General features: G+C 36.5%; 1 protein-coding gene across 4 annotated transcripts in view; it reads right to left on the bottom strand.

Annotated features, from left to right (window-relative positions):
- Nucleotides 1-18358, bottom strand: part of SMARCA2 (SWI/SNF related, matrix associated, actin dependent regulator of chromatin, subfamily a, member 2) — a 109129-nt gene that overhangs the window by 15902 nt on the left and 74869 nt on the right. For all 4 annotated transcript variants that reach the window (XM_014964952.1, XM_014964953.1, XM_014964951.1 and 1 more), the window contains one exon: nucleotides 1991-2208. In XM_014964952.1, the coding sequence (XP_014820438.1) occupies nucleotides 1991-2208 (218 nt within the window). The remainder of the gene's footprint in view (nucleotides 1-1990; nucleotides 2209-18358) is intronic.

Raw genomic sequence — 18358 nt, 5'->3', positions numbered from 1 at the left:
TAAAACCCTTTTTTTTTCCCCAGATGAAGCTCATGGCCTACTTTTCTTCCAATTAACCTGTCCCTCTATACTTGTCCCAATTGCCTTCACACACACAAAAGCCCAGAGCTGAACAAACATGAACCCCCAACAAAGAGGAAGGGTTCCAATGCCTAAAACCCACTTAAATCTAAGGCTGCAAATCCTGAAAATGTTCAACCTTAACCCCCACCAAATTTTATGATATTAAGGTTTCTTGATGCCTAAATTTACAATTCTGTTCTGTCCCAACTTTCATAAGATTGGGTGTTTTGATGCTAGCTCACAAAAAATTCAATACAGGAACTTAGAACTCTTTTGCATAGTTCATTGCACTGAAGAGCTCAGTTTAACAGGCACTTTTAATGCCTAACAGAATGGAGTTCTGTACACTTTTTAAAGTGGGAACCAATTCTATCTTGCATAAATGTGGGATCCTGGGAGAGAAACAGTATGCTTTATCATGACGTTGTAGCATAGTGGTTAACTTGACAGAGACCAGATATGAACTTCCTGGGCCACAAGCAATAGCCAAAAATCTTCTCCTTCCCCATTAACTATCAGTAGCTATGCCCTACTGGAAGCCAGAGGAAGTAACTTCATTTGCTATTTAAAAATGAGAAATAGGTGTCCTGATCAGAAGTGCTTGGCTTCAGGAAAAGGCTCAAGGCCAGGGATCCAGAATGATCCTTGCAGCCCTGACTGGAATACCTGAACCTTAAACACTTCTCCCTTCTCAGCTATTCCGTTCGTTGAGAGGCACAGCAAGCTGAATACCTTGTAATCAGCTTCCTGCTCATCATGATCATTGCTGTGAATCCTGTTCTGATGTAACAAACTTTTCAATGTACGCTAGAGCGAGCTCACAAATTACAGAATGCTACATTTCAACAGTTACGTGCCAGAAAAGACAGGCATCCCGGTTCTGTGGGCTTCACCAGATATTGCCCAAGTCAACCTTGTGCAGGCAGACCCAGTGCAGTAGTTGCAAAAAAGGAACAAGTGCAACTTCGTGTTTGAAGTCACAGACCGAAAGTCGTTTACATGCAAAAATTATATTGTTATGTTTGTGCAAGTCATCGAATACAAATACTTCTTGATTTTCTCTGCATGCATTTAATATTTATTGAGCTTGTAATTGTTCCTTATATGATTTAAGTAATTCAGTGTACATCAAAGAAGGGATAAGTACACAAGGCAGCTTTCCTGATTTTTGGCAAATAGAATTAAAAAATGCAATGTTCTCAAACAAGTCTGATTCAAAGACTCTATTAACTAATTCTCAATTTCTTCTTCATGAAGCATAGATGATTTTCAGTTTGAAAGCATGCAAAACAGAAGTCTTCAAATGACATCTCAGATTAGATGTGGTATCTTTTCCTAAGATCCACCTATTTGGTATTTTGTTATAGTGAAAATTGGGATTTCTTGACAAATAGGCCTCCAACTCACCTGCAGACAATACAGTGTGATCAGTATTTCTACAGTTTTCCTTTTAGCAGCTCAGATGCTCATGACTGGAGCCCTACATTTCTTGGGCAGTGTTTCAGGTTATGGTGAGAACCTGTCTTAATAAATATGTAGCCATTTACTTGAAAAAATTGATCTTAACACATGCTGCATCACTAAACTGCAAGAAAATGCAGGAAACTGAAGGAAAATCCATCTCAAGTTAAATGTTCTTAAGTACACCTCCTGGGCAGAAGGACTTCATTTCTAAGCAGAAGCTCCATGCCTACTTTTTCAATTTCTGTTTCAACAACTTCCTATAAGATAGGTCTTTTAAAAACCCACTACAAAGAGTGAGACTTACAGGATCAGGGCCTAAGTGAATTACTTTTCAGAAATGCTGTGTCAGCAAGTACTTCTAAAGACTCAAAACAAAAATGAAGCCATTAAAAAACGGGACAGAGAGATATCAACAGAGAGGGAGAGAGGACGTGCGAAAGAGAGACATGGTCTCCAAGCTCACCTATCTTTGTAGTTTATCACAGTATCAATGATAGCATTCATTTGTTTTGTCAGTTTGGGTGGGTTGGGTGACAACTTCTCTGCAGGAGGTCTGCCTCTTCTTTTCTTTGCTTTCTCTCCATCCTCCTTCCCAGAATCTTTATCCACATTTCTTCGTCTCTTCCGTTTTTTAAGCCGAACTTCCTCTTCCATTTCTTCCAAATTGCCGTCTTCAATTGCCTGACAACCATGGATTCAAAAAGAATGATTTTTAAACAATGAGATATTACAAAGGGAAATAACAAACTGTATTAAAAACGAAAATGCAGCCCCACAGGATGTAGACAATTCAACTCAAAATGTTCAGCTTATTTATAAACAAGAGTACAACAAGAAATTGACTCACTGGTAATCAAAGAGACACTAAACATTAATTTGTTCTAAGAATCCCACTATCATCTAAACAGATGCATGTTTATCTGAACCTTGAATTCCACAGTTTTGCAGACAATACTGGCCTGTGGTGTTGCGTCAATAAGTGTACAACAAATGTTCATCTGTTCATGTCAACGGCAGTTCTGGCGTATGTAGTTCCATGCACAACAGACTTTGATATCACATGTTTTCAAATAGGACAGTCTAAACTGTGCTTGCTCCCAAAGCCAGATCACACACAGTTCTTTCTGCACACAAACAACACACAGATACTTCACGCGAAACGACTCAACTTCACTTCCAAATAGTCCAAGCAACTTCCAAGTTGCCTAAGCATTAAAGCCATCTCTAAAATGTATCCTTTTCTTCTTGAATAGTAACCAACAGACAGGCAGAAGCACTGTCAGTACAGTGAAAAGCACTTGTAACGTGGGATGCAAAAAAACCCCCATCAAATCCCGAACCCCACACACAATATCACAAACAATGAACACTAGTTTCAATTACCTGGATGTATGCTTTTAACCAGACCCAGAAGCACTATGCAGAGAGATTAAAAAATTGCTACAGAAAACCAAACTAGGAATAAAGGGAACCTGTTCACACAATGACTATCAGATCCATATGAAAAAGCAAGAAGCTGAACTTTTCTTTATTTGGGAATGCCAACAAAAGAAAAGAAATAAAAATACTGGGTCATAAGAGAACTAAAATTAAAAAAAAAAAAAAAGAAAAGAAAAGAAAAGAAAAAAAATCTTAAAACTAGGCTGATTAATTTAGCTTTCTCAGAGCATAACTGATGTTGGTATTTGTCCCTTTTGCCTCTCAATATTGCCTTGAGTACATGCAAATGCTAATCAATCCTTTCTCGTAGCTGAAAGAGCTCTAATCATAAGGTAATTATCTTCATTTCTCCACAGCAAAAAACATGGCTAATATTTATGATCATGTGAGCATAACAATCAATATAAAAAGAGTGATTACAGCCCAGATGTAATTTTTCTCAATTGTGTACAATGTCTCTTGAAAAACGTTTTGTGAACAAAACCTGATGCACAACACAAAACAACCTGGCATGTTAAAAACACTATTGGGATTTTGAAATCTGTTTCCTATGCATCCTCCGATGTGCAAATCCACAGAACAAACACGAACACAGAATCCTGAGGGACAGCCTGAAACTAGGCCTTAATAATCAAAAGACAATTTACATCATGCTTCCACAGCGTTCAGATAACCACTATGAAGGAGGCTTGAGATCTGATGAGTTAGGAAGAAAAAAGAAGGAAAAAAAATAATCTGCACATAAATTCATTAATATTCATTTGGCTAAAGCAGGACACCCACTATAAACCACTGCAGCTAATGAAGATTAAGAATATCTTGGAAGCTAGAAAAGCTAATAATAAATACAGCATGCAAGGCTGTCAACAGTTAATGTCATTGCTCTCCTTAAGCACTCAGTTGTACATTGAAATACGGAGAACACTGACTTTTCATGTGTTACACACCTACACATGCCTGTGATGTAGTTCTACTGAATCTTCAAGACGGCAATGAAAAAGGATATTTACCTTACCACTATCAGCAGGCCGGCTATCGGAAATCACAGTTAGTGGGGATAAAATTAACAAGCCAGCAAAGCAGCGAGCTGCTAGTCTCTTCATCAGCTGATCAGGAAAAAAAAGAGAGCTGGGGAAAGGCTATGTTTTCATATAGAAGTAATTTTATTTTACTGAAAATTTAATACTGAAAGGATTGTGGATACTCAAATCTGCTGTTTCATTCTACCTACTACAAGGCCCGAAGCCTTCCTCCTTCAGCCTGCTTTAATATTGACAACTACTTATCATATTTCTCCCCTTATTATTCTAGGCATCCAAATTAGATTTTTCGCTGGGCAGTTACTGATTCTTGTTAGCATTTTAATTATAATAGCACTAATAGACAATTTCAGGTATCATTTTAAAAATAAAATATGTTGCATGCATTTGAAAGATGCATTTGTTACAGAAAATGTATTCATATTGCTCTGCAGTGAACAGATCAGATTTTGGTTATTGAAACTGATAAAAAAAAAATCTATTCTGATTTACTAGAAATTAAGAAACCAAACCAAACTAAGTTATCATTTTGTTAACTTCAGTAACATTTTTATGTCCTTCAGAAAACTTTCATTCACTTAACTAAAATATAAATATATTTTTGATTGCTTGACAGATTTTCTACCACCAAATAACATCACAGAGTTATGGCGCTGTCATCACCGAGTTTACTAACACCTCATTTTAGAATTCTGCATAAAGTTCTTGCTCAAAGTAGGAAATATTTTGGAATAAAATATCAGGACAAAAAGATAAGATAAAAGTAAAAAGATTTTTTTAATATTACGCATAGAAACGTAGTAAAGACAAAAAATAAAAATAAAGCCCAGGTAAACTAACATATACTTTCCCACTCTTAAAATTAGTGACTGGCAGACAGAAAATTAATTCTTAGCATATTACAGATCTGCAAACAAACATTAAATTGTCCACTTAGCTAGTAATATATCGACAGATTACTATACTTAGCTTTCAAAATTAACATGCATGAATGTAAACTTGGACAGTTTTCCTTCGTTTAAAACTTTAGTGACACCACTTGAAAATCAGTGTGACAATGCCAGCAGTAGAAAAATGTTGTTATTGTGACTTCTAACATTAGTTCTCAAGTGGCAAATTTATATTTTGTATATAAACAGTACTATTTAAAACTAAACCCATAAGATTTATGCTGCCTCAAAAGATGGCTTAAAATTCTATCACACAAATCAATTATCAGCACAAATATTCATGCTCTGTGCATATGTCTACACATATGATCCATGCATGTGTGTATGAGCAACAAAATATTTATTTAACTCATATGACTGAGCTCTTTGTTAGAAAAGTTTACTGATCTAGGGCTCGGGTGCCACACCGAAGAGAATACCCTTCCAAACCTTTACCAGTACGACAATGATACAAATCCCAGACACAAATCTCCAGTTCCTGACAGATGATGGGCTATGCGAGAATGCAAGGTACCACAGACATCTCCCATGCTCAAATGCCTCTGGATTAGTAAGGTGAACAGCAAGGGATTCAAGGAAAATAGTACACAAATAAAAATTTAACACTTTCCTTCCCTTAAGGAAACAGGACAAAAGAGTACAATAAAGTTTGGAGAACTCATTTTTTTTGAAAGAAAACTGAAAATTTAATATGAGATTTTGCAAAGGATTGGACACCTCATGAAGGGCAAGAAACGCCAGTGGAAGCGTGAGTATCCAATGCAAAGTCCAGTACTAACAAAATCTTCCTGCTTTTCTGAACCTTATTGCTGTATCCTGCTCCATGTACTCAAAACAATTTCCTTGCTAAAGAGCTAAAAGCACACAAGCTTCTCAGGGCACCAGAATTTTAAGAAAGAGCATACTGACCATGGATTAAAGAAACCAATCCGCCTTCCTTCAAAAAGAAGTAGACCTTGCCCCCCAAAGAAACCCTAATGAGAAATAAAAAACAACCCAAAACAGAAGTGGATTTTTCAGAAGGCAAGCAGAAGTTACTTCTGAGGCTGCTAGCTCTCCTACTGCTACTTGCAATTACATTCTCCTCTTCATAAAGGAAAGTAGCTGAGGTGGAAGTATTCTTGGTGAACATGGATACAGCTACACCAGCACCACAGAAACAAAGTAAAGATCAAATGGGAACTATTTTATTTCTCTAATTGAAAAGCAGGACACTATGGAAGCACTCTTAACTTGTTGAGAACATGACGCAGCACCACGACTGAACACCCTTTCAGTTGAGAATTACAGTCGCAAATAAGCACTAAGAGCTACAGCTTTAAATTTCGTTTAATGTCTGCCTTCTGCAAGTTAATAATTGTGTTAGTCTTACATTAGTTTTAAAATTCATTTTACAGGAATCGGATAACTTGAGTGTCATCACATAGTGAATCAATGGAGGTGCTCAGCCTAAAGTCAGTTTTAATGTCCACAGCCTGTCTCTATTATTTGCATGACCCATCACTGTAAGATATAGTTGAAGATAACCACAGTATTGTTGTGAGAAAGTTAAGGCATACTTAAAGCTATTGCTACTCTCTACAGCCAAAGAAACTGTACACACTAAACAAAAATGGTAGGGAGCCATATAACAGATCTACTTATCATGCTGAAAATACATTCAGATTAAATGGGAAATGGGCACAGAACATGCGATCTGTTCCAGCGTCCCTCTCTGATTTTATCTTAATGAAAAGAACATTTAAAATAGCTTGCGCCCTTCCTTTCAGACATCGACTGAAGGTCTCTCTGACCTCCAAAGTTAGAAGAGAACTCTTGTCACTCACGTGAACAGATTTGCCAGCATGCTAACTAAATTCCATGTTTCCATAGAAAGCATATAAAATATAGGTGAAGAGAGACAAAAAAAGTCAGCTTCCCAACTCCCGTATTAACCCCATCATACGAAGTTTTGAAAAGCATGACCCTTCCGGGAGCAACAAATAACTTACCTGGGCACTGCACTGACTATAGGCCAAGAGACACTAAGCTTAAGGGCTGTTAATCACTTAAAACCTAATCACTTAGAACCTAAGATGACTGCTTTGCAAACTGAAGTTGCCATTTACTAATTTGCAACAGAAGAAAGAAGACCCCACAGAAGGCTAATAATAAATACTGAAAGCACTAAAATGTCATCTACATGCCCCTACCAATTTCACTTTTCAGCCTAATCCTTCAAGTCCCACACTAGTACTCCGAGATAAATTCCACTTCATTTTTTTCCATCTTGCTCTCTTTGAAATCCTACCCCTCTTAATTTTACATTTTTGTCCTCAGATTGCACCTGACACCTGATGAAGACTTCACTTTCCAACCTGAAGTTCACTACTTCCAAAAAATCTCTTAAAAATCCAGTTCTCCTGCTTACATTTCCTGGGACTGTTTCTAATTTCCACACATAGGAATTATTTCTTGGCTCTCTACAGCAAGTTCCCTTACACTGTAAGTATTTACCTCTTGCTACACTACAGCTTACCAGTGAGTGTAGTACTGATGAAGACTGTGAAGAACACCACCGTAATACCTGACAATTAGACGAAAGGGCTTTAAGATACTCTACCAAAATTGCAATGACTAACTACCTGAAGATAATTTTAAGGATCGATAGAGAGTTATTTTAACTGAATTTCCTCTCCTAGTTGGATAGTACCGCACAACAGATTTGCCAGACCAGCTTTGCTGGAACTAAAGTAAAATAGAATATAGCTTTAAATCTTCCAAAGGCAAATAATTACTGAAGACATCCAGTTTTTCCTTGCTTTCACTGCTGACTCATTTACTTCCACATAAGGAATATTCCAAAAATTCTCCATCCAGTACTTTAGTAGAAATTAAAGTATTGGTTTTTTTAAAAAAAAACATAAACAAAACACAATTACTGCAACATACATAAACTTGTAATAAATGGTCTTCTCAGATATGCTGAACTTCCATAAAATAAGCAAAAGGAGTCCTTCAGCTATATGTTCATTAGTCAGGGTCTGCATCTTCACATCGCTGAAACTTGTTTCTTTTTGAGAAGCAGGAGAAGATATTTGCATTTGAAAACTATTAATAGTTGCTTAATTATTTGCCCAGGAACTTCAGGTGCTTATTTTTAATTAGACACTAAGGAAAACAATAATGCAAATTATAAATAGTTTTTCCTTGTATTTTGATTTAAAGACTGATGACAAAAAGACCTGATAGAACCATACAAGACATACATATCTTTAAAGAGAAGCAGTCTCAGCCAAAGCAAGAAAGCATAATGTTAAAAAAAAAAAAAGCTATCTATTTAAAAGTATTTATAGAATCAAAGATTTTATCTTCAGTGTTTTCTTTCTGGTATGAGAAAAATGTATCTGATAAAATATCCTAATATTTAATCTTAATGTAAAATATCCAAATGCTTAAGCTTAATCTTTAATGTGACAATTACTAAGTAAGGCATGATGCAGAGCCAACACTGATAAACTTTATCCAAGTAACAGCAAACTACATTGGCAAGGACACAAATTTATAAATCAATAATTACTCTCATTCCTCCCTCCCCCAAAAGGCAAACAATGATTTTTATATGGAACCACTCAATCTGATTCTGCACCTGTAACCTTTTCATAAATTTTGGGGACAGAAAGGCTGAAGAGCACAGTAATGACCAATGATACCAGGACCCAGGGGCCTGCTCAGGGAGCACAAGGAAATTGCTCCATTAGCGGGAAGGAACAGGGTGATAAAAAGAACAACTGTATCACGCTGACTATAAAGATACTTTGCTTAGCCAATTAGACCATTGAGAAAATACATACTGTATTAAGACACTGAACATGGAACTACTGAACATCATCATTAGTCTGTGGTCTACAGCTATTCAGCCATACTCTTTAAAGACCTACAGAACTAACTCTACTTTCTTCTACCATTTTCAAAAGGAAGTGTGATTTACCCCTCCCATTTGACATACAGTTGTACTTTATGTCTTATGAGAAGATTTACTTTGAACAGCCTCTTGACCAAGCCAACCTAACCTAGGAGGAGCAGCAAAAAGAGGGGAAAAAAAATAATCCAAAAGTTTGATATCAGAAACTGTGGATATCAACCTCTTACTCCTTATCACTGACCTGTTTTGTTGTGGTAGGGTTTTTTTCTTTCTTTCTTTCTTTGTTTTTTTCCCTGACTATTCTCCCCTTCTTCTTAGAAGGCCAGGTCACCTGCTGAACAACTTTTGTCACTTGGAGTAATAGCCTGTTTCTAAACACAGTAGGAAAACTCTCTCATTCAAGACTGCAGGACAATATGTAATAAACTTGTGAAATATTGTGCATAAAAGTTGCCAAATAATAAGCAAACATATTCCGATAGGGATGTTGTGATAGCAGTTCTGAACTAAATGGTATCCTGTGCAGTTCATATTGCCTTCAGACTGCTCAGAACCTTACACCATATTCATGCTTCAAAGAGTAAACATTGTTAATACATTGCCATTGGAAATAGTTTCAGGTACCTTTGGAAGTAAGATTTACAGACTGAATGAAATGTAACTAACTTAAGAAAGACACTGCAAGAACATCACTTATGAAAATACTGCAGGCAAATTTATGGGGGAAAAGTAATAATCTTCATAGACTCACAGTCGTAAAAGAATAAACTTAGTGTGACCAAAACTATTTTTCAAGACTGATTAAGCTGAATTAATTTTATTTCGCAAATTTTAACTTCAAATGTTGTTACTAAATGACAACAAAACAGGAAATAACCATGATTAAGCCATGGGTGTATTTTTTTGACGTTAATATGATATACATTTTTCTATATATACTTATTTTTTAATTGTCTGAAGAAAATTATCAATTATTTAATGCGCATACATGAAGATAATATTCAGTTGATATAATTAAGATGCATAAAAATGGCAATTTGCTTTTGTACATTTGCTTTTGTCTAAAAGATTTATAAATAAAACACAATTTTTTTTTCTGTACAGAAGGTCCTATTTCTTCAAGTCTCCCTTGCCAAACATGAATCAAATCAAAAACAAAAGATGAAAAACTGTAAGAACCTCTCAACAAGCTTGATAAGGACAGCAAAAGTCTGGGGGGGTTTCTGATGACTGCAGGTGCCAAAGGCTTGCTGAAGTAAAATGGATAAGCAAGAAATCCAAGAATACCTTTGACAGGAACTCAAGCAGGAAGCATTTTATTTCACACTAATCACAGAAAGGTCCTGTTTAGGAAAGAGGGCTCTGACTGCCAAGAAGTCTTCTTGGTACCTGCTGCAGTCTTCCCATTTGTGAATGATTTATTACATACAATTCTCTCCAGCACAGAAAAACAACTGGTGGAAGATACATGTTTCCTTTGATTCAGGTTTATAAGCAATCCATCTTGAAGTCAAATCTAACATGACAGAGATGCCTCATTTTTTCCCCTTTATCTTGTTCAGTATGATGGAGAGGCATATGTTCGTTGCATAGACAAGATTTGGGAGCATTCAATGACTGGTTTTTTCAGTGAGGAAGAGTGGACGGGAAAGGTTTTCTTCCTTTTTTACTTTTCACAGCATATTCTCCCTGACTTATCCAGATTTTGACTCAGGAAAGCCTATTTCAGCTGTGTAGAGGACAGCATACTGACAAAGGTACTGTGAAATAATCGGTACTGCACCACGCTTTTTTTCTTGACCAAGGACATTATCTTCCCTAGGAGAGGGGGCAAGGAAAATTAATTGCATAAGGAAAGCACATTTTCTGAGAGGTTCCAAGGGGAGGTGAGGGAGATGACTTTTCTCACTTTCTCCTAAATTTCTTTAAAATAACAAGCATGGTATTTAATCAATAACATAACACTCTCCTAAAACAGGAGATGTTCTATTTTCCTTGGCATCTCGCAGTTCAGAAGGAAAATAAAATCAAGTTGTTATGGCTTAGTTTGTACCCTGGGTTTCACTTGCAGATCTTCCTTCTTTGGTCAAAAATAAAACTTTTACTGGAGGGATGTACCATTCTGTTGTCCTTCTGAGATTTCTTCTTCCATTTCTAATGATATGCTAAAACAGTTGATTAATCACCTTAGAACTTACAAAAAAAAGTTTAACGCAATTTAGTAGTATTTCTGGTAACAACCACATTCCAGTCAGGCCCACAGACAAATGTTGCACAGCAGGAGGAAACAAGCTCTAATGAAGTAATGAAGATACTTAACAGTAAAGACCAGAACCTGAACCAAGGAAAACCAGGAATTCTACAGCATTCCAGTATTTACTGTCTCTCTGTCAGATAAAGCATTGTTTATTTTACAAGGAAGATCAGAAATCCAGAGAACAATCAGAAACACCTTTATATACAAGCACTAATAAAGAGTTAGGTAGGAAAGCTTCTCTTCCCAGTCTTAAGTATTTCCTGTTGCTCTTTACCTTGTCTTTCACAAAATACTGTTGCAGTTGCCAAAGGCCCTTGGTTTCTTAGTACCATACAATCTTACTTTATGGTTTTTTTCTTTGACTCATAGGGCTGGTTTTACAGACACTTACCCTTTTTTATAGACATTATATTCTTCAGTTGTAGAAAAAGGTAGGAAATCTTTACTTTGTAATGTTATGCATCCTGGAAGACTGGCAGTGTAGCAATGTTCGGTAGCTCATAATGCCGAGAACTGAAGACAGACCTCTTGTGTTTGATTTTGTTCCTTATGAAAAAAACCCTCAAAATTCAATCCTTCAGAATGGGAATGACGGATTATTTTAAAATTTATTTTAAGAACCAGGGCTTAGCCTTTCTTCGTTCAAGAGCATTGCCTCCCTCTTCTTCTGAGACCCTACTAATTAAATCAGAGCTATAAAGGGTATAAAGACAGGGTTTATACCCTTACCAGATCAGTCCTTTGGAAAGAAATTGCAGTCTTGGGCGCTTTCTGGGACCATGTTTGCTTCCAGTGAACCTTTCAAACCTTTGCAGTGACAGTTTATCTTTTTCATGGTAAAAATAAATTTGACAACTCTAAGCACTGCATAAAGATAAGTAGATAGGACCAACTCTAATTCTGCAACACACCCAACAGTGGGATACCACATCCTAGTAGAAAGTTTCCTATAAAGAACAAGTCACCTTTTCTCCTACCTGTGGAAACAACACAGCTGAGGACTATAATACAAAGGAAAGATTAGCAGATTTCCAGTGTGAAATTACTCATTTTGAGCCAAACCTCTAGCCTTAGAATAAGTTCATTATTTGGCTCCCAAGTGAACAGATAACCAGTGATGCGTTCTAACTGCTCAGAAAAATATTAAAAATATTTTCTCTCTTTTTGATCAACAGACTAACAAAAGGCTTCTATTTTACAGGTAAGCATAAATTTTATGCATGCCCTGAAACACTAGCTTTTCTTAATGATGAAAAATGAGAAACTTTTGATACAAAGCTTAAACTGCCACTTTTATGCATTTTTGAAGAACAAGCAGTAGCAGGTAGCCCTTTAAGACAATTCTAATACAGGTATTTTTTTAGTAACTTTGCAGAATTCGAAGAAAGACAGCATGAAATGAAACAAAGTCAAACTTTTGACAACTTGCTGAGAAAAGCTAAGTTTTACACCGAAACAACATGTTGTGAGGCTAACTTCTATCAGTGATGCAGTGAGTTCCATGTTTTCAGGATGATTCTAAAGCTGCAGTTATCAGGGTATGGCAGGACTTACAATAAAGCTCAACCCTTTAATGCAGAACAAGGGGTAATGCTCTAAAATAAAAGAGGACAGATTTAGACTAGATGTAAGGAAGACATTTTTTATGATGAAGGTGGTGAAACACTGGAACAGGTTGCCCAGGGAGGTGGTAGATGTCCCATCACTGGAAACATTCAAGGTCAGGCTGGATAGGGCTTTGAGCAACCTGGTCTAGTTGAAGATGACGCCGCTCACGGTAAGGACCTTTAAAGGTCCCTTCCAACCCAAACTATTCTATGATTCTATGGTTCTATGAATATGCACAGCACTGTCTAAAACTGAAAATCTAACATCAACAGTATCTGTCTAGAAGGCCTTTTTGGTCTTCTGGGATAAATGACAATGCAAATCATGGTCTGGCTAACAAAAACTATTACCTAAGCAAAGGCTAACTTTAGAATACAAAGAAGATTCCTGGAAAGACAATAAGGCTTAAGAAGTGAAGTTTCTCAACAGAATATGTGTAGTATAGTCTAAGTGAATATACAAAAAACTACAGCAAGGCTGTAGTGACAAACCAGTGACAAAGTCCTATGGTTCTGAGTTTGAAATCCAGCTAAAAATATTTTATTACATTGTCAGCTGCAACTGTATGTAATGGATACCCATTAAACCGAAATTTGTAACACTAAACTTGAAAATTTCAGAGTACAGGATGAAATTACGGGGTTACGATTACTGGAAAACTTCTGTAGGATTTTCCTTCTTTAAAGTTAAAATTCCACAAGAGTAAGGAAATACACCATTCTACTCATCAAGCAGAGTACTTCAAGATAACTCAGGAAGTTAACTGCCTAGGGCTTACGGCATGCCTAAGGATAGGCTCAGGAATTTTTGAGAAGTTCAGTCTGAAACTTTCCTGTTCTTCCGTATCTGCTAAGTTAGTACTTCCATACTTACTTGCATAGAAGATGACACAAATTTCTTTCATTTAAGTTGCAGATTTCTATAGAAGCAGCAGAGTTCTGTGTATGTACACTGATCCATCAAAAGGATTACTTTTGCCTGTCATGCCTGCTTCAGGGAAAACATCAGTGCGAAGCTTCCCATCACTCGTGCAGATCTGCTTTCGAAAGACAGCACTTTACAATAACAGTCTCTCAATTTGCTCCTGATGACAAGGCAAAATATGAAATGCTTCACTCTGTGCAGAGTGAATAAATACTCTGGCAATAAAATATGCTTGGAAAGGTATGGGTAACTTTGTACCCATGTCGTGAATGCAAATCAACATAGGAAAATTTATTGCCTCTATTCAAAAGTTTGATAGGTGACAAAAGGTCACCTACTGCATGTGACCTACCACCATTACTGTCAAGGCATGTCAGAATGTAACAATGAAGCAGACCCAAGTATTTAAATATTTGCTGCTTCTCTTTCCATTGCCAAATGCCCCTAGCAACAGTAATATTTTAAACATTAAAGCAGACTTTGTGTTTTTTTGTGGAGTTTGTGAAGTATTTAATAACTGTTTGTGTTTCAGTTTTGGAAGATCATTTGAATTTTAACCTTCCACATGAAGATTATTTCGGGCATTTTAACCACAGGGTTATATATTTGCATACAAAATTTTGCACTTGAAGCAATAATATTATAACAAAGCCTGAAACCTAGAGTTTTAACTCATGGCTGCCAGGCTAAACAAATTTGGGATGTCAGAAAAGTATCGCTATTTCGAAGAAAATACAGTTCATTTCAGTCTAATGTTAGCAATGCTATCACATTTTTTAAAAAACACAAAAAGTTGTTTTATGACACTATTATTTGAATGTTTTCTAGGGCAGAATAAATGTATAATTCCCACTGAAACTGTGTTAATATTTCTTATGGTACTTTACATGTAACCTCATAAGGACAAAATCACATTAAAAAAAAATAATCCTATGAAAATATGGCAAGATGTAGGTATTCCTCTGAAACAGCTGTTCAGATTTCCTGCCCTGAGGTCTTTCTCCCTCAAAAAACTATTTCTGGACCACTAAGAATTGTCTTACTGAGAGTATCTCTGAAATACTGAAGAGGTATTTCAACAAACATTTTTAGTTTCCAAAATTAATACTCTCAATACTGCCTCCAGATTCTGAGAAAGATACCCAGAGTGTAAATCAGGTTATTTTCTTTCTAATCTAAAAAACCCATCTTGCCAAAACCAAATCCATCAGGTAGATGCCTTTAAATTCCCTCTCCTACATCAAAAAGCAAGAAAAGCCCCTTTCATCTAAACGGCTTCATTGTTTTTCATTTCACTGCAACTTACAAGTAGGTAGGTTTTTTTTTTTTTCATTTTCTTAAATAGATTCTGAACTGAATTTCCTGAAAAGGGCATGAAAATAAGATAGCATTACTCGGAACATAAAAACAGCCTGGCTTTGTGAGATCTTAAAGTCACATCCAACTTCCTAATCCTTCAAGAAATCAGCTTCCACATGCATAGAACTTAACAGCCTTACCTTGCACATTAAAAAATAGGACCTGGGGCATCCTGATGATTGCTGGTCACAAAACAGACAACACCCTGGGACAGTGGAATTTTTAAGCCTCCAGCAACAAAGTCTTTTAAAAGTGACTTGTTTTTCCCTACAGCTTAACAAATTCAATTTGATCTGCAATTCAATACTACAGAGCAGAGTTTAGATCAGAATGCAATTTTCTTCAAATGCCCTGGGCAAATACTCACCAACTCGACTGTTAAACAGGTTTAGCAGCAAGTCAGGAAATTCCGCAATTGCTACCAGAAATGGTATAGGGGAGTAAGGAAGAGAAAAAAACAGTGGTGGAGGGCTATCACATACAGGAACTATTCAGGTAAAGTATGCTCTGAGTAAAAGGTTATTTCTTTTCTCTTCCTTCACAAGACCTCAGCCTTCAATATAGACTATATTAAAAAAAAGTCTCCACTACAATTACAAATAAAAACCAGTAGATAAAAAGTGAAGCTAAAACAACTATGAAAAGTAATGCTGATTTTCCACACAGCTATTTCAGTATCTATCAAACGCTACTGAAAGATCAAATTCCACCATCATGGAGTACAAAACCACATCTTGAAGTATTCTCTTAGTATTGATTAAAAAGTGGTATGCATAAAAGTGAAGCTCTCTCAGAAAACACAAACCTCACTGAAAACTTTCTGTAATTTATGTCAAGTTGTAGTAACAAGGTGGCCCAACTTCACTACCTCTGATGCCAGACCTAACTTTCAACAGGTCTAAGACTATTAGAGAGTATGTAAAATCATAAAGTTATGTAAAGTTCCAGCTGATGAGAAAACAGTTGAAAATACGTCCAACATCTTCTGCTAGATAGTGTGATTTATTATACCATATATTTACCTTAGTTAGTAAAGATAAACAAAAAAAGCAAATCAAATTTATGTCACAATTATGTTAAACAGTATTCACCAGATATGTATGAATGTGTATGAATATGTATCTATGAAAGCCAGCACTGGTTTTCTTTAAATGTAAGTAAACTTAACTAATTGCAGACAAAATGCTTGAATTTCACTTATAATTTTTAAATCAGCAAAACCAGTAGTCCACAATAGTTGACCTGCATGTCTGCATGAGGTAAACAAGACACTGCTCATTTTGGACTTAAATATGTTTCCCTGGCCAATATGCAAAGCTATTTAAAATTAAATCCACAACTAGGGAATTAAACTTTATTCATGTCACCTAGCCAGCAATTAAATTGAATGAGAAGCTCAACCTAGGTGCAACATCTTCAGAGTCTTGCAAGCACTCAAACAAATCCTCTGATTCTTGAAGCCCGCCCTAAGCAATGCAGTCCCGAGTAGATGATCCCTCTAGAAAAGAATCGGTCATGGAATCCAATGAAGTATTTTGCAGTCCTGTTACAAGCAGTGCAGGGAGAGAATCTGCTAGAGCATGAAATACCTCCAGAATATAAATGCTTTGTAGTAGGATCAGGAAGCAAATTCCTCCTTCCTGTGGTTTTTTGGTTTGTTTTTTTTTGAAATATGGTTGTCATGCCAACAGCTACAGAACAGCAGGCTGCAGCGACAGCTAGTGATGAAGACCGCTTGTGTCTTACAGCTTCCCTGGGAGGCTGTTATTGAATTTCAGGTTCATTCAGGGCAGCAGCATAATCTCACTAAACACTGCGTATGTCCATAGGTTTGGCTCCTGTAATTATTTCGCCTCCTGCTTCCAAACTGAGATAACTTGACCTCCTAACACAGAGGGAGCTGACATACTTTGTCAGCACTCATGCATGCGTACCAACCTAGAGGTATATGGCAGATCCTGTGGGGATGTGCCATAACTAGACTCTTCAGTGTTGGGTGTATCAGCAAATGGCTCAGATTCTAACTAAAAAGGAGCAGGCAGCTGATCATTGTCTGAGTTGTGGCTGCTGGCTGAGGCAAAACTCCACAGACACAAAGACAAGAGACAGCTGAGGACTGGATATCCATATTATGAAAGCAAAGTTTTACTCCAGAAAACCCCACGAGAAGATAGTTACAAAGCTGTAACAGCAGCCACAGCATGAGATAAAATGAGGGGCATCCCTTGCTGCCGGTAAATAAATTTCATTCTTCTGTAACACTGCAATAAAACCAGAAGTATCTGTAGTTACCTTTGAAAAGTGGCATGAAACAAAACATGGGTCAATGGATGTCTAATGAATTAAATTACCATTCTTAAATCAGAAATTACTGGCTCTTCAATTTTATCCAGTCTTACTGACAGAAGCAGTTCACTGCATTCAAGTTAACATGAAATGATTAATGCAAGGTTTTCATGCAATATACACAATACTGTTACAAGTTAAAGTGACAAAGCCACAAAATACAAATGTTTTTAAACTATCTACCACAAATTTCTATGTTTACATAGTTAAAGATTCCCTTGAAAATGTTGTTCAACATTACCACTTTTTCTTTAGTCTTCCAGAGATGTCATTACTGAACACAAAACTCTTACATTCTCAAAAAAGACATAAAAGTGATGGTGGTGGGAAGCCAATGGGTGTGACAAAGAATTGTTTCACACACACACAGAAAATAAGATCATGAAAAATTCAGTACCCTCCCAATGGACAGGAGTTTTTATCCTGAACCTGCGTAAGCAGTGTTACACTCTAAATATAATTCCTCTGAATAAAAAGTGTAAACAGTATTAGTAGTTCCTACTACAAACAAATGCAAGCATTTGTTTCAACACACTCTCAAGTCCATTTGAAAGCACAAGTTAAAATATGTATACAATAGTGTCACAGTAGTGACTGCTATGCACTGTGCAGCAATCTGACTTAGCTTTAATTTAGCTAATTTGAGAACATGCTTAACAACTCAATAGGGAGGAGGAGAGAGACTAATTTTTCTCAACAGGCCACTTTGAAAAAGGCACGTACCATCTTGACTACCAAGGTTTCTGACCTGGCCTCACACAACTGTCTCAGAAGCAAACAATGAAAACAATTACTATAAAGTAAATGGAAAACTGGTAAGAAATTATTTCTAGAATAGTCCTTAATGGCTTTTTATCAAATTGTCCAGTGCTTTTTAGTGGTTTTAGTGTCTTTAGGAAGACAGAATAGAAAGTATGCCTGCTAAATATCTAAAGAGCACCAAGCTGACCCAAAGTTCACCTGAGGACAGGTTTAAAATTCAGAATAATTTGGGTGAAGAAAA

Source organism: Calidris pugnax, unplaced genomic scaffold, assembly GCF_001431845.1.
Source record: "Calidris pugnax isolate Ruff unplaced genomic scaffold, ASM143184v1 scaffold273, whole genome shotgun sequence".
NCBI classification, from domain to species: Eukaryota; Metazoa; Chordata; class Aves; order Charadriiformes; family Scolopacidae; genus Calidris; species Calidris pugnax.
The sequence above is the reverse complement of the archived record's forward strand: the minus strand, read 5'-3'. Positions and strand labels throughout refer to the sequence as shown.